Raw genomic sequence first — 25591 nt, forward strand, 5'->3', positions numbered from 1 at the left:
TGACCGTTCAAATCGATTTTTCCCAGTCGGAGCTCGTTTTTATTCTCCTGAGTTCGCAGTTGTTTTGAAGGTACTCAAATCGGAAGTCAGAGATATCCGAGTTCCCAGGTATTTTGAACATGGGAAATGGCTGCGTTTACACAGACAGGCATCGCCAATTCTGATATTGCTTTCACTAATTGGACCAATCAGATCTGAAAAAGATCTGATGTGATGAAGATCTGATGTGATTGGCCAAAATATCAGAATTGGGCTGCCTGTCTAAACACAGTCATAAACTCCTCATATCTGGAAGTAGGCCTGCTGCTGATGCTTTTTAAAAATCAGTAACTGATTTTGCTCTTGGACACTGGTGAGTGGATTATTTGGCCAGTCAGTGACATGAATCAATTAAGTCTGGTAGAAAAGTGTGTACAAATGTCTACTAAGACCTTTTTGATGTTCTGATTGTCAGCAATTTATTCACCACCACATGGAAACAAAGATGGCAATTTTGCCTTGACTTCACTAGGGGTAGTAATGTGCATATCTGACACAGGGTAGCGCTCTTGGAGTGTTCTTTGAGAGTACACTGGGTAAAACGCAACTGCACTCACACTTCCACAAGCTATGTTCTAGTAGTGGTTTCCTAACAATGGAAAGTCAAGAAAGTTATGATAAAAACACCTTACTTAATCCACCCCATGCACCCACCATCCACGAGGCAAGATACGTGTAGATACTTCATAGCTCATATGACTCTTCATAACTTACATGACTCTTCATAGCTCATATGACTATAGGCCCACTACACTTATGTAGTCTTCCTTTATCCCTTATTTTTCCCACCCCCTTTACTCTCTTGTCTATTTTCTCCAACCACATCCAATCACTTTCCTCCCTCTCTGCTTCTACCTCAGTCTCGTCTCTCCACCCTACTCTACCTTATTCCACCCCCTTGTAGTTGTGTTTCTCTCACACACAGCAGGAAGTTACTCTTCTGCTTTTTCTGGTTATGCGGTTTCTGCCTCTGCTGCGACGACTGTGTCAAACTCCCCTCTCCTTCCTGTAACACCCCTGCCCTGCCTGTCTGTGCTGAGCTCACTGTAGGAGCTTTAAGCAGTTAATAGTAAAAACAACATATTGCTTCAACACCTGTTATCCAGCAGAGAGTGAGGAGAGTGGAAGAGATACGGGATGAGGAGGAAAGATGTTGCTCCATCAAACATCCTCACCTCAGGACCAAGACAATTGCAGTAGGCCAGTGGCTGTTCGAGCCACCTGCCTAATCTCACAGAGACGTTGAAGTGCCAAGGACTCAAAGACCTGTTTTTATTTACGTTCTCTGCCCTACACTGGAAGTAACTAGCTACTTTTTTTCAGTGCGCGCAGACATCGGAGTTGGAGTTTCAGTCTGTTTTGGAATTAGGCCTACTAGCACTAACAGTTAAAATATAGTGTTTTTTTAACCTTTCCCCTGGATTACCTGTTCAGGTTGGTGATGGGGAATGCGGCGGGGGGAATAGAGCAGGCAGATGGCCGGGAGGCCAAGCACTCTGTGGGGTCAGGAACGGGCCTGAGTGTCCCCACCCCGACCCTGCAGAAGAAGCAGCCTGCTCCCCCCAAGCTGCCCGTGCCCCCAGAGGAGGAGCTGGAGGAGCGCTTCAGTGTGGTTCTGGTGAGTGGCAGGACAGGAGGGGAGACACACATCATGCATATCAACACACAGAAATACAGGCACATCACACAGGAATTTAGTTGCATCACACACCTACTGTATGTATTGCACTGATATCTAAAGTAACAGGTAAAATCACTCACTTAAATATGCTGGGTGCCAAATGTCTGAGAGAAAATACATTCAGTTTTACATTTGAATTCAGTCAAGGTAATTCTGGTTAATGTTAAAAAACAATGCAGTCTCTCTCACTGCAGCCAGTCATGTTAGTAAAGAGAGTTGACATTTTGTTGGCCTCAATCCCATCCAAAAGCTCACGTCCTCTTTTAGATATTTTGAAATCGGCCTCTCTGCTCAGCCTGTGTTCAAATGATCTCATAGACCTTCGACTGCAGTCTGCACTCTTAGAGGAACTGGAGACACCATGAAGGCAAGGTGCTGGATTGGGCAATATATTTTGAATGAATGAGACCACAAGACTAAGACAGGAAGGCAAATGTTTCTCTAATATTTCAACATGTCATTTCCCATCAGTTAACAGCTATGTAGGACAACATAATGCGATCAATCCAATACTAGAAGAATGGGTTTTTTTTAACAAAAGAAGCAGGACATCTCAGGGGAACAAGGCCTTATCTATAGAAAATATTAGTCAATCATGAGTAGCGCAAGCAGTGTGAATCGCACATTTAGATAAACATCTAATAAATGTGATGCCAAACCTATTAGGCACTAGATATGGAGACACACGAAAGACGTGACAACATGACAGTAAAACTATCTTTCCATGCATACACCTTCACCTTCTTTGACTTTTAGGTCTGATGCATGTGGGCTGTCTATGTAGTGTGATAACTATTAGCTAATATGTGTGTGGTAAATACCCTTAATTAGCCTACGCCATTTCATGCCCACTGTCCTCTCTACCGGCCTGCTCTATCAGAGCATGACTTGACTTCCTCTTTCTTTCAACAGTGAATGCTACCTTCGCTAGTCTAGATTTCAAACAGACATAATACGGCACTTATAGCACTCACACAAGCAGATATGTTTAGGTATGTGGCAATGTGTGAGAGCAGATATTAGGTCAAAGCAATAATGTTTATTTTTTAAGAAGAGAGTCTGGGCTCAGGGTGACAGTAAGAATGGAACAACATGTTGAAACTGAGAACAGGACTTCCCCTCAGGTTCTAAATAGAGCCCCACAGTGGAAGTGTCATAATACCCATAAAACCTAGCGGTCAAACAGCAAAATGGTTCCAATCATTTTTCCACCATTAATTTTAGAAACACTTAAAATAAGGGCTGTGTTTTGTGTAGGCTTACCTTGGCGTGACGTTTTGATAACCATCTAAATCTTTCTCGGACAAGGTGACTTTTATCAATATATTCAGCTCTATTTACTCTCAGATTAGAAAATGCTAATTAGCATCAAAGTAGACATCATGCAAGACTACAAATCTCTGCAAGCTCCTGCATGTCATCTCTAGCGGACACCTTTGCTAACAGGTATTGTGTCAATTTAAAACTTGCATGAGACCATTCACCGAATTGTCAATTTAAAGAAATGTAGCCAATTTATTAATTTTAAAATGTAGCTAACATTAGATAGTTAATCCAGAGATTCTTACCTTTGCCTCGTTTCGGCGGTTTCATCCAGATCATCATGGCATTTGTAGTTCTGTATGATAGCCACATTAGCAGCTAATTTGCATTATTATTATTATTTTAAAATTTTTTTGGGGGGGGGGGTTAAATACAGGCAAATATATTGATATAAGTCACCTTGTCCTAGAGAGATTTACAAAATGTCACGCCAGGGTAAGCCTATACGAAACACATCCCTTATTTTAATTGTTTATAAAATCCCCTATGGGAAAAATGAATTGTGGGAAACAATTGGAACCATTTCCTTGTTTGACTGATAGGTTTTATGGGTATTATGACTCATACTGTGATACCCATATAGGGTCTCTAAATTGAGATACGGGTCGTTCCATTTGATTTCAATCACTTTTGACCGCACCCCCTTTGAGTTCAACTACACTTTATATACATATTTGCCCATGTTAGAAGTGGTCAGAAAGTAACTTTTTGGACCTGAGTGCCAAAACATTTAGGAGATGGAAGAGCTCAAAGTTGACCCATTTTGCATACCCCACCCTACCATGAGACATCCATATCTTCATCACTGGAAAAGATAAACAGTTGCGTTTGAAATCATTTAAAAGCTTACAAACAACTATTTTATAGTTTCTTGATTTATTTGTATTTTTATGAGTGAACATAAACGTATTCAAGAGTATACTGTGTCTCAACCGATGGCGGGCACAACACAAACACCTCAGATTATGTAAAATAGGGTCTAAGATACAACATATGCGAAAATGAAAAAAAATCAGAGTTTAAGCATTTTTATACTGAACAAAAATATAAACGCAACATGCAAAGTGTTGGTTCCATTTTTCATGAGCTGAAATAAAAGATCCCAGAAATACGCACAAAAAGCTTATTTCTCTCAAATTTTGTGCACAAATGTATTTACATCCCTGTTAGTGAGCATTTCTACTTTGCCAAGATAATCCATCCACCTGACAGGTGTGGCATATCAAGAAGCTGATTAAACAGCATGATCATTACACAGGTGCACCTTGTGCTGGGGACAACAAAAGGCCACTCTAAAATGTGCAGTTTTGTCACACAACACAATGCCACAGATGTCTCAGGTTTTGAGGGAGTGTGCAATTGGCATGCTGACTGCAGGAATGTCCAAGAGAGCTGTTGCCAGAGAATGTAATGTTAATTTCTCGACCATAAGCCGCCTCCAACGTCGTTTTACAGAATTTGGCAGTGCATCCAACCTGCCTCACAACTGCAGACCACGCCCAGGACCTCCACCCTCCACATCCGGCTTCTTCACCTGCGGATCCTCTGAGGAGGGGGAGGGGAGGTGCTGAGGAGTATTTCTGTCTGTAATAATGCCTTTTTGTGGGGAAAAACTCATTCTGATTGGACCTGGCCCATGGCTGCGCCCCTACCCAGTAATGTGAAATCCATAGATTAGGGCCTAATGAATTTATTTCAATTGACTGATTTTCTTTGATGAATTGTAACTCAGTAAAATCTTTGAAATTGTTGCATATTGCGTTTGATATTTTTGTTCAGTGTAGATAATTTATGTCAAAGGTAAAAAAAAGGACTATTCTGATTTAAAAAACAATTTCTCAAGAAATTATAAAATAGTTTGAAAACCTTTTTAAGCTTTTAAGTGATCTCGAACTCAACCGTTTATATTTTCCAGTGATAAAGACATGGATGTCTCATGGTAGGGTGAGGATATTCAAAATGGTTAAATTTGAGCACCTCTATCTCCTAAATGTTTTTTCATTCAGGTCCAAAAAAATCCCTTTCTGTCCACTTCTACCATAGGAAAATTTGTATGGGACGTTTAGTTCAAATCAAAAGGGATGAGGTCAAAACGTTTTTGAAATCAAATGGAACGACCCATACCCCAAAATGTAGGTGTGTGCGTGTGTGTGTGCATGCATGCTTGCGTGTGTGTGTGCATGCTTGCGTTCATGTGTACAACCCATGCGCACATAAGAGTATACAGTGCCTTCGGAAAGTATTCAGACCCCTTGACCTTTTCCACATTTTGTTACATTACAGCCTTATTCTAAAATTGATAACATTGTTTTTTCCCCCCTCATCAATCTACACATAATACCCCATAATGACAAAGCAAATTTGCTAATTTATTACAAATTAATTATCACATTTACATAAGTATTCAGACCCTTTACTCAGTACTTTGTTGAAGCACCTTTGGCAGCGATTACAGCATCGAGTCTTCTTGGGATGACGCTACAAGCTTGGCATACCTGTATTTGGGAAGTTTCTCCCATTCTTCTCAGCAGATCCTCTCAAGCTCTGTCAGGTTGGATGGGGAGCATCGCTGCACACCTATTTTCAGGTCTCTCCAGAGATGTTCGATCAGGTTCAAGTCCATGCTTCACCGTATTGATGGTGCCAGGTTTCCTCCAGACGTGACGCTTGGCATTCAGGCCAAAGAGTTCAATCTTGGTTTCATCAGATCAGAGAATCTTGTTTCTCATGGTCTGAGAGTCTTTAGGTGCCTTTTGGCAAACTCCAAGCGGGCTGTCATGTGCCTTTTATTGAGGAGTGGCTTCTGTCTGGCCACTCTACCATAAACTCTTCTGTCAGAGTGACCATCGGGTTCTTAGTCACCTCCCTGACCAAGGCCCTTCTCCCCCGATTGCTCAGTTTGGCCGGGCGGACAGCTCTAGGAAGAGTTTTGGTGGTTCCAAACTTCTTCCATTTAAGAATGATGGAGGCCACTGTGTTCTTGGGGACCTTCAATACTGCAGACATTTTTTGGTACCCTTCCCCAGATCTGTTCCTCGACACAATCATGTCCCGGAGCTCTACGGCCAATTCCTTCGACCTCATGGCTTGGTTTTTGCTCTGACATGCACTATCAACTGTGGGACCTTATATAGACAGGTGTGTGCCTTTCCAAATCATGTCCAATCAATTGAATTTACCACAGGTGGACTCCAATCATGTTGTAGAAACATCTCAAGGATGATCAATGGAAACAGGATGCGCCTGAGCTCAATTTCGAGTCTCATAGTAAAGGGTCTGAATACTTATGTAAATAAGGTATTTATGTTTTATATTTTTAATACATTTGCACAAATTATGTGGTATTGTCTGTAGATTGCTGACGATTATTTAAAAACAAAGTGTGGAAAAGTACTTTCCGAAGGCACTGTATGTCTTTCTGAGTGTGTATGTGGGTATATGTGTGTATGAGTAACCTCATGTCTGTATGTACAGCGCATATTCACATACATATTGTGTACATTTAGTTTTCTGTTGCTAGTCTTTGTCCCTCAAAATCCACCATCGGTCACTCCCATACTGTACCCCACCCAAACACTATAGCTATGTCCCCAGCAAAGCCACACTTACTGGGGCACACGTCATCCTCAGGGGTTTGTTAACGTGTATAGAGGAAACCACAAACTGTTGCTTGAGAACATTAAATTCCGTATATCTAACCACAGTCCACACCCTTCTTAGTAGGCCTTAGACTGCCTCGACTAAAACATCACTCATCTAAAATGCCTTAAATAAATAACTTTCACTAGCTGTTAGTTTGGCCGGCAACATCTATGGTGTTAATATGTGTGTCACATGAGAATGATGCTTAATATATATTGTATTTCACACCATGTTAATCAATAGTCATGACAGAGTTGAATCAGCTTCTTGTGATATACAGTACCAGTCAAAAGTTTGAACACACCTACTCATTTCAGCGTTGTTCTTTATTTTTACTATTTTCTACATTGTAGAATAATAGTGAAGACATCAAAACTATGAAATAACACATATGGAATCATGTAGTAACCAAAAAAGTGTTAAACAAATCAAAATATATTTTATATTTGAGATTCTTCAAAGTAGCCACCTTTGCCTTGATGACAGCTTTGCACACTCTTGGCATTCTCTCAACCAGCTTCACGAGGTAGTCACCTGGAATGCATTTCAATTAACAGGTGTGCCTTGTTAAAACTTAATTTGTGGAATTTCTTTCCTTCTTAATGCGTTTGAGCCAATCAGTTGTGTTGTGACAAGGTAGGGGTAGTATACAGAAGATAGCCCTATTAGGTAAAGAAATTCCACAAATTCACTTTTAACAAGGCACACCTGTTAATTGAAATGCATTCCAGGTGACTACCTCATGAAGCTGGTTGAGAGAATGCCAAGAGTGTGCAAAGCTGTCATCAAGGCAAAGGTGGCTACTTTGAAGAATCTCAAATATAAAATATATTTTGATTTGTTTAACACTTTTTTGGTTACTAGATGATTCCATATGTGTCACACCCTGGCTCTGGGGACAATGTTATGTTGAGCCAGGGTGTGTAATTCTATGTTTGATTTGTCTATGTTGGTCTGAGTGACTCCCAATCAGAGGCAACGAGTGTCAGCTGGGTGTCTCTGATTGGGAGCCATATTTAACTGTCTGTCTTTCACGTTGTGTTTGTGGTTTCTTGTTCGTGTTGGTGTGTGTTTAACCATAGACGTCACGTTTTTCATTTGTTGTTTTGATCGTGTGATCATTTAATAAATATAATATGTTCACCCGCAACGCTGCGCCTTGGTCTCTCCATGACGATCGTGACAGAAGAAACCACCTAAACCAGACCAAGCAGCGTGTCCAGGAGCCATCGCTGGCAGATCTCCGTGGCAGCCTCGACTGGGTCAAGCCTAGTGAGGAGCAGAGAGGGTGGACTTGGGACCAGTTGAGGAGGAGCTTCGACTGGGTCAAGCCCATTGAGGAGCTGAATGGCGAGAGTTGGAGACAGAGGAGCGAGAGTTGGGCGAGAACGATGGAGGCCTGGCCCACGGGGAGGAGATACCCCCAGAATTTTTTTTTGGGGGGGCTCACGACGTCGGGGCAGCAGGAGGCCGCGATAGAGCGGTCCAGCGGGTTGGCAGAGGAGGCCGCCAGGTTACGGGAGTCACTGGTCACCAGGGGGAAGGAGGTTGTAGAGGCACGGCGAGAGGTACTGGTGTGTGTTCCCAGTACGGTCCGGCCTGTTCCTGCCACTCCCACCAAGTCAGTGGTGCGTTTCGTCAGCCCGGCGCGGCCCATTCCTGCTCCCCGCACCAAGTCAGTGGTGCGCGTCGTCAGCCCGGTCCGGCCCATTCCTGCTCCCCGCACCAAGTCAGTGGTGCGCGTCGTCAGCCCGGTCCGGCCCATTCCTGCTCCCTGCACCAAGTCAGTGGTGCGCGTCGTCAGCCCGGTCCGGCCCATTCCTGCTCCCCGCACCAAGTCAGTGGTGCACGTCGTCAGCCCGGTCCGGCCCATTCCTGCTCCCCGCACCAAGTCAGGGGTGCGCTTCGTCAGCCCGGTCCGGCCCATTCCTGCTCCCCGCACCAAGTCAGTGGTGCGCTTCGTCAGCCCGGCTCGGCCCGTTCCTGCTCCCCGCACCAAGTCAGTGGTGTGCTTCGTCAGCCCAGTCCGGCCTGTCCCTGCTCCAAGCACCAAGCCAGAGGTGCGCGTCGTCAGTCCAGCACAACCCGTGTCTGGTTCATGTCCGGAGCCGGATCCGCCGCCTAGGCGGAGTGCCCACCCGGTCCCTCCCCTGTGGGATTTAGTTGGCGCGGTCGGAGTCCGCGCCTTTAGGGGGGGGTACTGTCACGCCCTGGCTCTGGGGACAATGTTATGTTGAGCCAGGGTGTGTAATTCTATGTTTGATTTTTCTATGTTGGTCTGAGTGACTCCCAATCAGAGGCAACGAGTGTCAGCTGGGTGTCTCTGATTGGGAGCCATATTTAACTGTCTGTCTTTCACGTTGTGTTTGTGGTTTCTTGTTCGTGTTGGTGTGTGTTTAACCATAGACGTCACGTTTTTCGTTTGTTGTTTTGATCGTGTGATCATTTAATAAATATAATATGTTCACCCGCAACGCTGCGCCTTGGTCTCTCCATGACGATCGTGACAATATGTGTTATTTCATAGTTTTGATGTCTTCACTATTATTCTACAATGTAGAACATAGTGAAAATAGGTGTGTCCAAACTTTTGACTGGTACTGTATACACACCATATGTTCTTGTAGAAAGGGCCACATGGCTCACCTGTCATAGAGACAAATAACTATTGAATCAATCAGGTTAAATCCACTTGAATCTAAGCAGCAACTCACTCAAACAGACCACGGCTAAAGGACTACTGTATAGGCAAGCTATGCTCAATGATGAATGGAGGAGCATTATCTGTATGTGTTAGAAAATGCTCATGACTAGACCTGATACATGCTCATAGATGGTTTCCATTAGTTACCAGTAATATATGTAAACAGTGAGTCATCTCGGTGGTGTAGGATGACGATAACATTCACTAATACCTCTGGTGGGGACATCTGTGGTTTTTGATCACATTTGAACAGCATGGCACGAACCGGAAGCGTTATGAAAATGTGCACAAGAGTGTTGGCTGTTTGGTAGTGAAATATTTTATTTAAGATTATATTATTATGCAGGCACTGCTTAATTTAAGTCTATTGAGTAACATGCCGTTGTAGACCAGTCAGAGTTAATTTAATATACAAGATCCCCAAAGACCCCAGTTGTAATCACAATAACGGTTTAATGTCATTATTGAGGTAGGTTTTTGAAGTGCACCTTATTCTATTCTCAGAGCTATATGAACCTGCCTCCAGACAAGCTGAAGCTGTTGAGTCAGTACGACAATGACAAGAAGTGGGAGCTGATCTGTGATCAGGTAAGAACATTACATCTTGTTGGGCACCTTACATGGGGTGATTGGTTCATGCACTAGTACATACACAGTTCTACATGATTGGGTAACCACTCTGTTACCATGCCAACCTGCTGAGGGCAAGTGTGCTTACCACAGGAACCCATCAGAGTTGTAGTGTTGTGGTAGAAACAGACTCTATGACATTTTGCACTCTGACCTACATTACATATTGGCAACTGAACACCAGCAACACAATGTATTAATCATTACTCCCACATTTATGAATAATCATAAGTAAAGGATTTTTCAGTCCCTAATCTAAAGCGAGCACTATTTAACCATAACCCTTACCTAACCTAACCTAGCCATAACCATAAATGGTGTGTCATATTTTTGTAAATGTCTTATAAATGGTTTATTATGGACCGTTAAAATAAAGTGTAACCCATGATTGTATCTGAGATGAAGTGTTATAAAAACACAGCATACGGAAATAACTGTGAAGAAAAATAAATGTGTGTTGCTGGTGTTCAGTTGCCAATATGTAATGTAGGTCAGAGTGCAAAATGTCATAGAGTCTGTTTCTACCACAACACTACAACTCTGATGGGTTCCTGTGGTAAGCACACTTGCCCTCAGCAGGTTGGCATGGTAACAGAGTGGTTTATGGTGCTTGTTGTGTTTGACTATGTTCTTTTTCTTCTCACTCACCCTCCTCCCCTCATTCCCTTCTCCTTCCTCCCTCCGTTCTGTGTGGTCAGGAGCGGTTCCAGGTGAAGAACCCCCCCTCTACCTATCTGACCAAGATCAAGAGCTTCTACCAGGACCAAGGAGGAGTGACCCGCAGGGTGGGTGTACAGTACCTCCCTTCCCGCTCACGTTCATAGAGCTTCTTGTCATTCTCACCGTAGCCAGGGATTTCAAGAACTAAATATGTGTGTTTTGGAACAATGGGATAACAATATTACATCTACAGTAGTAGTACATCCTTGCATTTTATGACAAAGCCACTAAGCGAGTAATATAAGGCCAGTCTCATTAGCATAACTACTGATATAAAGGTTTGTGAGTTTCCTTCATTCATAGAGCTTCTCTGTATGGTTTTGGCCTATTTCAGTTCAAGAGGCGGGTCCTGGAGTCCACCCAGGTACTGAGAGAGCTGGAGATCTCCCTCCGCACCAATCATATTGGGTGAGTGACTGGACCAGGATTAGCCTCTGCCGTGTCCCGAACAACCGGATGTTCTGGTTTTCTGGGGAAATGGAAAGAGAGCCTGTGACGCGACTTCCGCTTTTGGACGTTAACAAGGCGACTCTCCATCTTAACTCCTCCTCCACATTTACTGGATTGGTTGAACAATGCAGAAGAGAACCTCCCCCGACAGTTTATTTTCTTCTTCTCGTCAAGACCAGTATGTAGGGGATCTAGTTTCAGGCGTTTCTTTTACGCCTGCTATGTTAGGTTTGACCAGGACTGGTCCCACAGGTATCTAATCAGTCAGTACGACTGACTCAACTGTCCTTAAAGTAGTATCGGGTTGTAATTCTCTTTCTCTCTATATAGCTGGGCCCAGGAGTTTCTGAATGAGGAGAACCAGGGTTTGGATGTATTGGTGGACTACCTGTCCTACGCCCAGTGTGACGCTTCGTGAGTATCCCTTGCAGCCTCCCATTCAGTCTTAACAGAATCCCGTACTGTATCAATGAGACATAGATTAATGCTTCATTATCTATATGTGACTATATGTTTGTGTATTTGGGAATGTATCTATAGGTTTGACCTGGAGGGTGCTGAGAATGGGGGAACACTGTCAGAGAGAGGGAAGCCAGCGGAGAGGTCCATGGAGGACCTGAATAAGAGTGCAGGAAGCTCCCCTACACATGGCATGACCAGAGCAGCCCGCGCCCTAACCGTACGGTAAGAACCATCAGCCGTTATGAGACCAGAGTCTCACTAAGCAAGCCTTACAGACCACAGGATAAATCTCACCAAAAATATTCCACTGCAAAGTGACCACCATCTCTTCCATCCTCTCAATATCTCATTTGCAGGATAACCTCTCTGGCCCAGAGTAGGAGAACTCAGAAGAGCTCTCAATTGACCAGTCATAGGGACGACGTCCATGTGTGCATCATGTGTCTGCGTGCCATCATGAACTACCAGGTGTGTGTGTGTTGTGCGGTGTGTGTGCATGACCGTGATATGGAGTTTGAAATAGTGAAATTATAGAGCTGATTATCACTTTTTCAGTCGGGCTTCAATCAAGTGATGACACACCCACGCTGTGTCAACGAGATCACTCTCAGTCTCAACAACAGGAACCCCAGGTATGAACACCTGTGTGTGTGTGAGCATGCTTGTGCATGTGTATGAAGTGTGTGTGTTTGATGTGGTATTATATTCCTGGTCTCTACAGAACCAAAGCCCTGGTGTTGGAGCTGTTGGCTGCTGTGTGTCTTGTGAGGGGCGGTCATGACATCATTCTCGCTGCCTTCGACAACTTCAAGGAGGTGACGGGATTGACCAAACTTAGCCACACTAGAACAGATTTTACTTGACCAATATGTACTGTATGTCATCTCACCTTTGCCTACTCATTTGTGTGTTCTCGGGGCCAAGACTTTTCTCTTCAAACTCATCTCATAACTGATACATGCCACACCCTGTCTTAGTCACACCAAGCACACTTAGAACTCTAAAACACACACTCACACAAAGACATCATGTTGTGAGTGCGTAACCATTACTCACCAAACTGAATGTAATCTGGAAAAATTCAACTGACATCGATATAGACTTTCCATATCGGTGACCATCACGACTAATACTAGATTTAATGTTAGAAATGTTTAAAGCAGAAGTGGAAGTATTTAATCAGCTTTCTATGAATGCAAACACACACTGTACAAAGTAATAAAACATACACCCTCTTGTGGACATCTGTTGAAGTGCATGACTGTGTTACTGAAACAAGGAACGTCTGTCCCATGTCTTTTCACTCAGGTGAGCGGAGAGAAGAACCGCTTTGAGAAACTGATGGAGTACTTTAGCAACGATGACAGCAACATTGACTTCATGGTACGTGGACACAAAACGGCTTTAAATCTACTGGCTGATGTGTTGACATTGCTCACAATGTAGTTCTGAAAGGTTAAAGATCAAATATGATGATCCCTCTCTTCAGGTGGCCTGTATGCAGTTCATTAACATTGTGGTGCATTCGGTGGAGAATATGAACTTCCGTGTTCATCTGCAATATGAGTTCACTCACCATGGACTGGACCAGTACTTAGAGGTAAGCTCTCATCTCATTGTGGAAAATCGAACGGTCACAACCACAAAACCAACTCCTTAAAACTGAAATGAAACCGCCATGATAACGATGATAATGTGTGTGTGTGTGTCAGACTCTGAAGCTGACAGAGAGTGAGAAGCTGCAGGTTCAGATTCAGGCCTACTTGGACAACGTGTTTGATGTGGGGGCTCTGCTGGAGGATGCAGAGAACAGGGGTGGGGTGCTGGAGCATGTGGACGAACTGCAGGAGCATAACACACAGGTCAGTCATACATACTGTACACACACAGTCTGATTCATTCAAATCCAAACAATGCCAGCAATTATTCTATGACTCTGTCTGTGACCTCCAAATTATGTGTTGTGTCATGTTGTGTTGTGTTGTGTCATGTTGTGTTGTGTTTTGTCATGTGTTGTGTCGTGTTGTGTTGTGCTGTGTCGTGTTGTGTCATGTGTTGTGTCATGTGTTGTGTTGTGTCATGTTGTGTTTTGTCATGTGTTGTGTCATGTTGTGCTGTGTCGTGTTGTGTTGTGTCGTGTTGTGCTGTGTCATGTGTTGTGCTGTGTCATGTGTTGTGCTGTGTCATGTGTTGTGTCATGTGCTGTGCTGTGTCGTGTCATGTGTTGTGTCATGTGTTGTGTCATGTGTTGTGTTGTGCTGTGTCGTGTTCTGTTGTGTTGTGTCATGTGTTGTGTTGTGTCATGTGTTGTGTTGTGTCGTGTTGTGCTGTGTCGTGTTGTGTCATGTGTTGTGCTGTGTCATGTGTTGTGTCATGTGCTGTGCTGTGTCGTGTCATGTGTTGTGTCATGTGTTGTGTTGTGCTGTGTCGTGTTCTGTTGTGTCGTGTTGTGTAATGTGTTGTGTTGTGTTGTGTTGTGTCATGTGTTGTGCTGTGTCATGTGTTGTGTCATGTGTTGTGCTGTGTCGTGTCATGTGTTGTGTCATGTGTTGTGTTCTGTCGTGTTGTGTTGTGCTGTGTCGTGTTGTATCTGGTTGTGTTCTGTCGTGTTGTGTCGTGTTGTGTTGTGTCATGTGTTGTGCTGTGTCATGTTGTGTCGTGTTATGTCATGTGTTGTGTTCTGTCATGTTGTGTTGTGCTTTTGTAGCTGAGTGCCAGGCTAGAGGAGATTGAGAGCCAGTCTGCAGAGAGGATGGCTGAACTAGAGAAACAGCTCCTCCAAGCCACCAAGGAGACAGAGCTGCTCAAGGTCTGCACTGTACAGTTAACTGAGGACTGTTTACAATATAGTGTATCAGACAGAAAGGTATGTGTGTGATTGTGTGATGATAACTTTTCCTTGCCTTTGTGTGTGCGACTGACAGGGGAACCTGCGGGACTCCTGTTCCCAGGTCAGTTCTCTGCAGCAGAGAGAGAGGGAGAGGGAGATAAGCCAGGAGAGGGAGCGGGACAGAGAGCGTCTAAGCCAACCCTCCTCTGAGCTGGAACTCAAGGTGCAGGAGCTGCAGGACCGAGGGCTGATCCGCCTGGGACGCACCCCCTCTGGGGCCCTAGACCTCCAGGTGGTGCCTGTCACCATCATTGAGTACGTCCCCGCCCCAGCCTCTGAGCCCCTGCTCAGCTCCACTGGACCCACTGCCCCTGGCCCAGACGTCCCCAATGCCACTCCCTCCTCAGCCATCTCTGCTGTCCCCCCTCCTCCTCCTCCCCCACCCCCTCCTCCTCCTGGGCCTGGTGGACCTACTCCCCCACCCCCTCCACCTCCTCCTCCTCCCCCGCCTGGCTCCGGTGGCCCATCTCCCCCTCCTCCGCCCCCTCCCCCCGGGGGAGGTCCGCCCCCACCTCCTCCTCCACCCGGCGCTGGACCCCCGCCCCCACCCGGAGGCCCACCTTCTGGAGACAGCCAAGCCGGTAAGGTGACTCTTATCTGCTTTCATTAGAGATATACAGATACAGTGGCTTGCGAAAGTATTCACCCCCTTGGCATTTTTCCTATTTTGTTGCCTTACAACCTGGAATTAACCTGGGTTTGTGTCATTTGATTTACACAACATGCCTACCACTTTGAAGATGCAAAATATTTTTTATTGTGAAACAAACAAGAAATAAGACAAAAAAACAGCAAACTTGAGCGTGCATAACTATTGCACGCTCAAGTTAGTCAATACTTTGTAGAGCCAACTTTTGCAGCAATTACAGCTTCAAGTCTCTTGGGGTATGTCTCTATAAGCTTGGCACATCTAGCCACTGGGATTTTTGCCCATTCTTCAAGGCAAAACTGCTCCTGGGATTTTTGCCCATTCTTCAAGGCAAAACTGCTCCAGCTCCTTCAAGTTGGATGGGTTCCGCTGGTGTACAGCAATCTTTAAGTCATACCACAGATTCTCAATTGGATTGAGGTTTGGGCTTTGACTAGGCCATTCCAAGACATTTAAATGTTTCCCCTTAAACCACTTGAGTGTTGCTTTAGCAGTATGCTTAGGGTCATTGTCCTGCTGGAAGGTGAACTTCCGTCCCAGTCTCAAATCTCTGGAAGACTGAAACAGATTTCCCTGTATTTAGCGCCATCCATCATTCCTTAAATTCTGACCAGTTTCCCAGTCCCTGCCGATGAAAAACATCCCCACAGCATGATGCTGCCACCACCAAGCTCCACTGTGGGGATGGTGTTCTCGGGGTGATGAGAGGTGTTGGGTTTGCGCCAGACATAGCATTTTCCTTGATGGCCAAAAAGGGGTGAATACATATGCATGCACCACTTTTCCATTATTTATTTCTTAGAATGTTTTGAAACAAGTTGTGTTTTTAATTTCACTTCACCAATTTGGACTATTTTGTCTGTCCATTACATGAAATCCAAATAAAAATCCATTTAAATTACAGGTTGTAATGCAACAAAATAGGAAAAACGCCAAGGGGGATGAATACTGTTGCAAGGCACTGTAACTGCCAAAATAAAGGAAACACCAACATAAAGTGTCTTAATAGGGCGGTGGGCAACCACGAGCCAGAACCGCTTCAATGCACTTTGACATAAATTCTAGAACTGTCTAGAACTCCATTGGAGGGATGTGAAACCATTCTTCCATGAGAAATTCCATCATTTTGTGTTTTGTTGATGGTGGTGGAAAACGCTGTTTTAGGAGCCACTCCAGAATCTCCCATAAGTGTTCAATTGGTTTGGGATCTGGTTAACTGAGAAGTCATGGCATATGATTTACATTATTGTCATGCTCATCAAACCATTCAGTGACCATGCGTGCCCTGTGGATAGGGGTATTGTCATCCTATGGGGGCATGGCCATGGTAGCCAACATAATGGCCTGCCCAGCATTTTTATAGGAAGTTAATTCACTCAGGAACCACACCTGTGTGGAAGCACCTGCTTTCAATATACTTTGTATCCCTCATTTACTTAAGTGTTTCCATAATTCTGGCAGTTACATGTGTACAGGATATCAGTGGAGGCTGCTGATGGGTGGACGGCTCATAATAGTGGCTGGAACAGAGCGAATGGAATGGCATCAAACACATGGAAACCATGTGTTTCATGTATTTGATACCATTCCACCTATTTCTCTCCAGCCATTACCAAGAGCCCGTCCTCCCCAATTAAGGTGCCACCAACCTCCGGTGGTATATATATTTCTTCCGCAGCTGTATATATATATATGTATATATATATATATATATACAGCTGCGGAAGAAATTAAGAGACCACTGCAAAATGACCAGTTTCTCTGGTTTTACTATTTATAGGTATGTGTTTGGGTAAAAATTACATTTTTGTTTTATTCTATAAACTACTGACCACATTTCTCCCAAATTCCAAATTAAAATATTGTCATTTAGAGCATTTATTTGCAGAAAATGACAACTGGTCAAAATAACAAAAAAGATGCAGTGTTGTCAGACCTCGAATAATGCAAAGAAAAACATTTTTAAACAACACAATACTAATGTTTTAACTTAGGAAGAGTTCAGAAATCACTCCTGGCGCAAAAATTCAAGCAGCTCGGCTTTGTTTGATGGCTTGTGACCATCCATCTTGCTCTTGATCACATTCCAGAAGTTTTCAATGGGGTTTAGGTCTGGAGATTAGGCTGGCCATGACAGGGTCTTGATCTGGTGGTCCTCCATCCACACCTTGATTGACCTGGCTGTGTGGCATGGCGCATTGTCCTGCTGGAAAAACCAATCCTCAGAGTTGGGGAACAATGTCAGAGCAAAAGGAAGCAAGTTTTCTTCCAGGACAACCTTGTACGTGGCTTGATTCATGCGTCCTTCACAAAGACAAATCTGCCCGATTCCAGCCTTGCTGAAGTACCCCCAGATCATCACCGATCCTCCACCAAATCTCACAGTGGGAGTGAGACACTGTGGCTTGTAGGCCTCTCCAGGTCTCCGTCTAACCATTAGACGACCAGGTGTTGGGCAAAGCTGAAAATTGGACTCATCAGAGAACATGACCATACTCCAGTCCTCTACGGTCCAATCCTTACGGTCTTTTGCAAACCTCAGCCTGGCTCTTCTTTGCTTCTCATTGATGAAAGGCTTTTTTCTAGCTTTGCACGACTTCAGCCCTGCCCCTAGGAGCCTGTTTCGAACCGTCCTCGCCGTGCACTTCACCCCAGCTGCCGTTTGTCATTATTTTTGTAGGTCACTTGATGTCATCCTACGATTGTTGAGTGACATTCGAATGAGTTGGCGGTCATCCCAGTCAGTAGAGAGTCGTTTTCGCCCTCTGCCGGTCTGTAGCTTTGTTTTCCCCAATGTCTGCTGCTTGACCTTGTTCTTATGAACCGCCGTCTTTTAAATTTTAAGGATGGAAGCAACCTGATGCTCACTGTATCCCTCTGCCAGTAAAGCCAGAATTGAACCCTTCTTTTCCTCACTCAAAACTTTCCTTTTCAACTCTTTTGGCATGGTCAATAGTTATTTTTTGATTAATATTACTTTTGAGGTACTATTAGCACTGTTTTTGCCATCCAGCTGGTCCTATTGCAAGAGGATAGTGATGACCACAGCAGTGGTTTTTATACTTTTCCTCGTTAAATAAGATTTGGTTCATGTGATCACCTAATCGGTACCTAATTCAGTAGAATGAGGTGTGCCTGTGTTGGAATTCAACAGACACTGGAATGGAATGGCTGTCATACATGTAGAGATGCTGATTTAAGAAAAATTTGCAGTGGTCTATTAATTTTTTCCACAGCTGTGTATGTATATATATATATATACAGTGGGGAGAACAAGTATTTGATACACTGCCGATTTTTCAGGTTTTCCTACTTACAAAGCATGTAGAGGTCTGTAATTGTTTATCATAGGTACACTTCAACTGTGAGAGACGGAATCTAAAACAAAAATCCAGATAATCACATTGTATGATTTTTAAGTAATTCATTTGCATTTTATTGCATGACATAAGTATTTGATCACCTACCAACCAGTAAGAATTCTGTCTCTCACAGACCTGTTAGTTTTTCTTTAAGAAGCCCTCCTGTTCTCCACTCATTACCTGTATTAACTACACCTGTTTGAACTCGTTACCTGTATAAAAGACACCTGTCCACACACTCAATCAAACAGACTCCAACCTCTCCACAATGGCCAAGACCAGAGAGCTGTGTAAGGACATCAGGGATAAAATTGTAGACTTGCACAAGGCTGGGATGGGCTACAGGACAATAGGCAAGCAGCTTGGTGAGAAGGCAACAACTGTTGGCGCAATTATTAGAAAATGGAAGAAGTTCAAGATGACGGTCAATCACCCTCGGTCTGGGGCTCCATGCAAGATCACACCTCGTGGGGCATCAATGATCATGAGGAAGGTGAGGGATCAGCCCAGAACTACACGGCAGGACCTGGTCAATGACCTGAAGAGAGCTGGGACCACAGTCTCAAAGACAACCATTAGTAACACACTACGCAGTCATGGATTAAAATCCTGCAGCGCACGCAAGGTCCCCCTGCTCAAGCCAGCGCATGTCCAGGCCCGTCTGAAGTTTGCCAATGACCATCTGGATGATCCAGAGGAGGAATGGGAGAAGGTCATGTGGTCTGATGAGACAAAAATATAGCTTTTTGGTCTAAACTCCACTCGCCGTGTTTGGAGGAAGAAGAAGGATGAGTACAACCCCAAGAACACCATCCCAACCGTGAAGCATGGAGGTGGAAACATCATTCTTTGGGGATGCTTTTCTGCAAAGGGGACAGGACAACTGCACCGTATTGAGGGGAGGATGGATGGGGTCATGTATCACGAGATCTTGGCCAACAACCTCCTTCCCTCAGTAAGAGCATTGAAGATGGGTCGTGGCTGGGTCTTCCAGCATGACAACGACCCGAAACACACAGCCAGGGCAACTAAGGAGTGGCTCCGTAAGAAGCATCTCAAGGTCCTGGAGTGGCCTAGCCAGTCTCCAGACCTGAACCCAATAGAAAATCTTTGGAGGGAGCTGAAAGTCCACATTGCCCAGCGACAGCCCCGAAACCTGAAGGATCTGGAGAAGGTCTGTATGGAGGAGTGGGCCAAAATCCCTGCTGCAGTGTGTGCAAACCTGGTCAAGACCTACAGGAAACGTATGATCTCTGTAATTGCAAACAAAGGTTTCTGTACCAAATATGAAGTTCTGCTTTTCTGATGTATCAAATACTTATGTCATGCAATAAAATGCAAATTAATTACTTAAAAATCATACAATGTGATTTTCTGGATTTAGATTCAGTCTCTCACAGTTGAAGTGTACCTATGATAAAAATTACAGACCTCTACATGCTTTGTAAGTAGGAAAACCTACAAAATCGTCAGTGTATCAAATACTTGTTCTCCCCACTGTATATATAAATATGAATGGTAAGTAGCGGTCTACAGCAGAGATTAGAAGATGAGAGGGGAGACCATTCATCTAGAGGAGAGATAAAGAGATTAGGGTGTGAGAAGTAAAATAGGAGAGAGCTCCATGCTAATCAGATTGTCAATCAATCTCATGAATTTGTATGCGTCCAATTTGCTGAAGGGTGAAATGAGTGCATTGGCGATTGGCAACTGTGATTGATTCTCTCTCCTACTCTCTCTTTCTCTCGCTCTTTCTCTTAGGAGGTAAAAGCAGGAAGCCCATCCAGACTAAGTTCCGGATGCCTTTGCTCAACTGGCAGGCACTGAAGCCCAACCAGGTGACTGGCACGGTCTTCAACGAGCTGGACGATGAGCAGGTCTTAGGGGTAAGACCAAACCTCCACACTGATACTGGTGCTCCCCTCTCTCACCTTCCCTCTGACCCCCTTTTTCCACTCTTTCCTCTCCTCCTCTCATCCTCTGACCCTCTTTCTACTCCTCTCTCTCCCCTTGTCTCTCTCTCCCCTCCTTACCCTCCCTCTTCCTCCCTGTCTAACCATGTCTATGTGTGTTGTGTCAGGAGCTGAACATGGAAGCGTTTGAGGAGCAGTTTAAGACCAAGGCCCAGGGTCCTCCAGCAGCTCTGTCCACTCTGAAGGTCAAGGTGGCCCAGAAGGCCCCCAGCAAGGTCAACCTGATCGAGGGCAACAAGGCCAAGAACCTGGCCATCACGCTACGCAAGGGAGGCAGGAGCCCCGCAGACATCTGCACAGCTATAGAGACGTATGGAACTCTATCTTCTACTATTCTGTTCCTTTCCTTAGTAAACATCTTTCTCACACATTTCATTTATGTTTTGTTTTGTTTAATCCCTTAATTCTCTTTCTCCTCATCCCACCTTCACTCTTACCCCTAACACTCTTCTTTTGTCCCTTCCTTATTGTCTTTCTTCTCTCTCTCTCTCCCTCCTTCTCTCCCTCCTCTCCAGGTATGACCAGCAGTCGTTAGGGCTTGACTTCCTGGAGCTGCTGGAGAGGTTTGTCCCGTCAGACTACGAGCTGAAGCTCCTCCAGAACTATGAGAAGGAGGGTCGTCCGCTGGATGAACTGTCAGAGGAGGACCGCTTCATGATGCGCTTTGGGAAGATCCCTCGTCTGGCCCAGCGAATCAGCACCCTCACCTTCATGGGCAACTTCCCCGAGAGCGTCAAACGTCTGCAGCCGGTAAGTCAGTTGCTCAGGCCATACAATGAAATTGTATCTGTACAACAATGACTTTCTTCTGAATCTGATACTATAGTCATTCATAATCTCACCTACAGCAACTGAACTCTATAATCGCAGCATCCATGTCCATTAAGTCCTCGGCCAAGCTGAAGAAGATGTTAGAGGTGAGTGGAGGGCTTCCCTGTCCATCACTGCTAACCTCCAATCAGAGAACCTCTTTAAACAGGCCTGCACTGTCTATGTAACACATTCTGTATCTGGCTCCTCCCCTCCAGATCATCCTAGCCTTTGGGAACTACATGAACAGCAGTAAGAGGGGTGCAGCCTATGGGTTCCGCCTGCAGAGTCTGGACCTGGTGAGTACCCCTCTGCTCTTGAGGCAAAATTGTTTCCCTTATTTAACATGAATAGAACCATCACTAAGATGGAGATTAACTGGCTTAATCTCTGTAACGATGAATAAGTCACTATTAGCTAAAGCCAGGTTTTGGACTGTTGAGGGCGCTATGGTATGTTGATAGGCAGGCCAGTCCGTCTTTGAGAGATGACTCCATCTGTCCCTCTCTTTGTCTCTGTCCTGTCAGCTGCTGGACACAAAGTCTACAGACCGCTCCCAGACACTACTACACTTCATCTCCAGCATCGTCCAGGAGAAATACCCTGAACTCAACAACTTCCACACTGAGCTGCACTTTGTGGACAAGGCTGGCCTAGGTGTGTGAATGCAATCAATGCTTGCACGCATGCACACACATGCATGCGCAAACACATTTACACACAGCTTTAAAAAATGCAGCCCTTCATAGTGCGAATAACTGACGCCCTGTTTCTCTCCTGTGTTTGTGTGTTTCAGTGTCTCTGGACAGTATTCTTCAGGATATCCGCTCTCTGGAGAGGGGAATGGAAGTGACGAAGAAGGAGTTCCTGGTGCAGGAAGACAACACAGTGCTGAAGGATTTTGTCAAGACAAACAGTGAATTACTGGACTCTTTACTCAAAGACAGCAAGACCGCTCAGGTTGGAGTTCCATAACATTTGAACTTCATAGACACATCCAACACACATAATTCCACAGAAGATGTTCAATACCTATTTTATGATGTGTGAGCTTCATCTCTCCTCCTCTTCCTCTCTCACGTCCACCACTAGGAGGCGTTTGGCTCGGCAGTGGAGTATTTTGGAGAGAACCCCAAGACCACGCAACCCTCCATGTTTTTCCCTCTGTTTGTCCGCTTCATGAAGGCCTATAAGGTGAGGTGGTGCCCCCATAATGAGGCTGCACAGAGGGAAAGGATAATGAAATAGCTCATTATATTTCACTTGTGTCTATCGTGGGTGCATTTTGTATTTATATGATGTTTGTTAAAGAGGCAGTGCAGTCAAAAACGTGATTTTCTTGTGCTTTATATACATTTTCCACACTATGAGGTTGGAATAATACTGTGAAATTGTGAAAATTATGATAATGAACTTTTAGTGTAAGAGCTGTTTGAAAAGACTGGCTGAAATTTCAGCTTGTTTGGCTGGGTGGGATTTTTGCACCACCTGGTAAGTTAACAGACCAATAACAAAGAAAGTTTGCCCTCCTCTCTGCCAATAGCAGCTGGTTTTCAGGTTACACATCCCTCCTATTAGGCTCCTTCAATTAAACCCCTTACTCAGACCACTTCCAGACAGTCCTAGCAAAATTCTTGCTAGAGAAATAGCATTTTGCTAAGAAGTTATTTTAGTTTCTTTTTACCTTTTTAATTGAAAACAATCACAGTAAGGTACTTAATTGTTGCCAAGAAAGTATTAGCTATTGAGATAAAACAGCTGCATTGGACCTTTAATGACCTGTTTTTGTGTCTGTGTCCCACACAGCAAGCAGAGCAGGATAATGAACAGAGGAAGAGACTGGAGGCCCAGAGCAGTGAGAACCAAGCAGAGTCTCCCTCCCCTAGAAAGAAAGAGGCTGCAGGACACAAGGTATGACAATAGACTATAGACCGATGCCCCATACCAACTCAATCCACCACAATCTCTACATTCAATACAGTCAGTTAAAAAACTTCCCCTATGACTGCTCGACCAGTGACTGGTCATTCTAATGTGGTCCATACTATATATGCCAATGTGTCAGCTTTACCCTTTGACCCCTGCCAGTCTCCCATGATGCCCAAGATGGACCTGATAGCGGAGCTGAAGAAGAGGCAGGTGAAGCCCCAGGTGAAGGATGGGGCCCTGGAGGACATCATCACAGGTATGACAAACCACTATGGCTAGAATACATTATGCACTATAGTCTTATAAGTCATTATAGTTTATGATCTATAAAACATCAGAGTTAAGGACGCTTATAGTCAATGTCATAACACATTATAAGTGGGCTATAAGGCACTATAAATTACATGAATGCTTTATGTATGTAAATCATAAAGTGTTACCACACTTTTCACCAGTACATTCTGAGATAGATATCCCTTGCTAAGTTTCAGTGGTTGTGTCTATGTGCTTTGTCCCAGACCTGAGGAACTCACCGTTCAGAGCAACAGATGGACGGAGACCAGCACAGCGTCAAGACACCTGAACAACTCCAGCTCCAAGACCCACAACTCCACTGAGATGACTGTACACACGCAATATCAAAGTGTATGCATACACAGAACACAAATACATACTTGTACTGTACATACACAATACACATACATTAGTACTGGAGATGATGTTGCCTTTTACTTATCAATATACATTTAAACAACAATATGAATTTACTCTGTAAATAGAACACAGAGTTTAAGCTATACGTCATGAGCAAATGTGTAACATAGAAATACATCTATGCATTTTTAACCATTATCCAATTAGCTTTTTAAAATAACTATAATTTTTTGTTTTCTTCATCTTTTAATTAGTAAATTGTTTTAAATAAATAAAAAAAGTTTCACATTACTGTATTACCCCAAATTCATGACTCAATTACTTGCTTACCCTAGAGTGGATCCGTGACCTGCCAAGCCATGCCATTAGAAAGACAATGGCCCTGTAATCATATCAGAGTGTTCACATTATGTCTGTACATGAAACAGGCTCCTAGCCCCAGGGAAGATGAACAGAGAAACCATTCCATACCCAGTTAACAATACTACAATGACACATCTGAGGGCCGCCGCTGGACATGTCGCAGGGCCGCCACCTACTGAGATTATACTTTATTGATCCCAAAAGGGAAAGAAGATTAACTTATTGTCTACGATAAAGCAAAACCCAGACTCCACGACTGTACAAGAGAGCTGCACTTTATTAGACACAGAACCACAGCAAGTATGTACAAAAGGAGGCAGGTTCAACTGCCAGTCTTCTCACAGAAAGAAAAATCACATTTCTCACAGAATATCATGGCATCCACACTGATAAATGAGTATCTCCAGTATCAGTAGGTATTTATATTTATATAGATCTATTTTCTGTATTGTTCATTATATCACACTACTCTACAAGTGGGAGATCGTAATTGGTGGGTTTTTCTGGTGAAGGTGCGTTGAAGCGTTCTGGATCGTTCTGGGTCGTTCTGAATTGTTGGGAACACTCCTCACTCTTAGCCATCATCACCATAGCATCACTGATCATGCCTGTGTCACAGAAAGATCCATAATAAAAAGGGTCTGGTTCTCTACCGCTGTAAACCTTTAAAGTGGTACACCTCTTTTTCTTTCTCGCTCTGTTTTTTAAGAAAACATGTAGACAACACTTTTCAACTGCACCGTGCGATTGCTTGACAATATACATGCATTGTTTTATAATATACCTTTGTATTCATCATCTTTTTATTATTAAAACATTATTTTGGACATAATATTTTGTTGAACTTTCCAGGAATTACTCGGTCTATTTACATATAATTATAATATAATTTTGTTTCGTTTTCTTCTAGATGCCAAGATTTTGGAACATCCACACATTCATGTAAAAACCTCATACAGTACTATACACACCACATAAACCAGGTAAAACAATACACATATGTCTCTTTCATTTATTAAAAACATAACCAAACATGTCTCAATAGACAATGATTATGATGAAGAAGAAGAAAAAGCTAACGTTCCATATCTATCCGCGTTATGCGCTCTTGGCGGTCACTGAAACCTAAATGACTTATTCAATGCTGAGTCCCTTCTCTGTTAATAACTTTGGGCCATAATGATTTAATACCATCCTAAGTAAACCAACAGAAGTTCCAAAGAACAGGCACGCCCCTAAGAACAGGTCTAGGAACTCTTACCCTTACCTCAAAAATGAATGTTAGCTAGTGGAGGCCTCGGAGCAGACAT

General features: G+C 43.9%; 1 protein-coding gene across 1 annotated transcript; it reads left to right on the plus strand.

Moving 5' to 3' along the window:
- The first annotated feature begins 1070 nt into the window (after window positions 1-1070).
- Window positions 1071-24144, plus strand: LOC311144879 (formin-like protein 1). The gene is made up of 25 exons (XM_084181046.1): window positions 1071-1657; window positions 9894-9977; window positions 10718-10804; window positions 11074-11147; window positions 11520-11603; window positions 11730-11873; window positions 12008-12119; window positions 12207-12283; window positions 12373-12466; window positions 12960-13034; window positions 13141-13251; window positions 13364-13513; window positions 14359-14460; window positions 14576-15122; window positions 20314-20438; window positions 20633-20835; window positions 21041-21275; window positions 21374-21442; window positions 21554-21634; window positions 21863-21992; window positions 22132-22295; window positions 22428-22529; window positions 23142-23246; window positions 23424-23520; window positions 23783-24144. Exons 1-25 carry the CDS (start codon window positions 1481-1483, stop codon window positions 23845-23847), a joined length of 3294 nt encoding a protein of 1097 aa, XP_084037172.1. The 5' UTR covers window positions 1071-1480; the 3' UTR covers window positions 23848-24144.
- The last annotated feature ends 1447 nt before the right edge of the window (window positions 24145-25591 follow it).

The sequence above is a fragment of the Coregonus lavaretus genome (assembly GCF_964263955.1).
Source record: "Coregonus lavaretus genome assembly, chromosome: 2".
NCBI classification, from domain to species: domain Eukaryota; kingdom Metazoa; phylum Chordata; class Actinopteri; order Salmoniformes; family Salmonidae; genus Coregonus; species Coregonus lavaretus.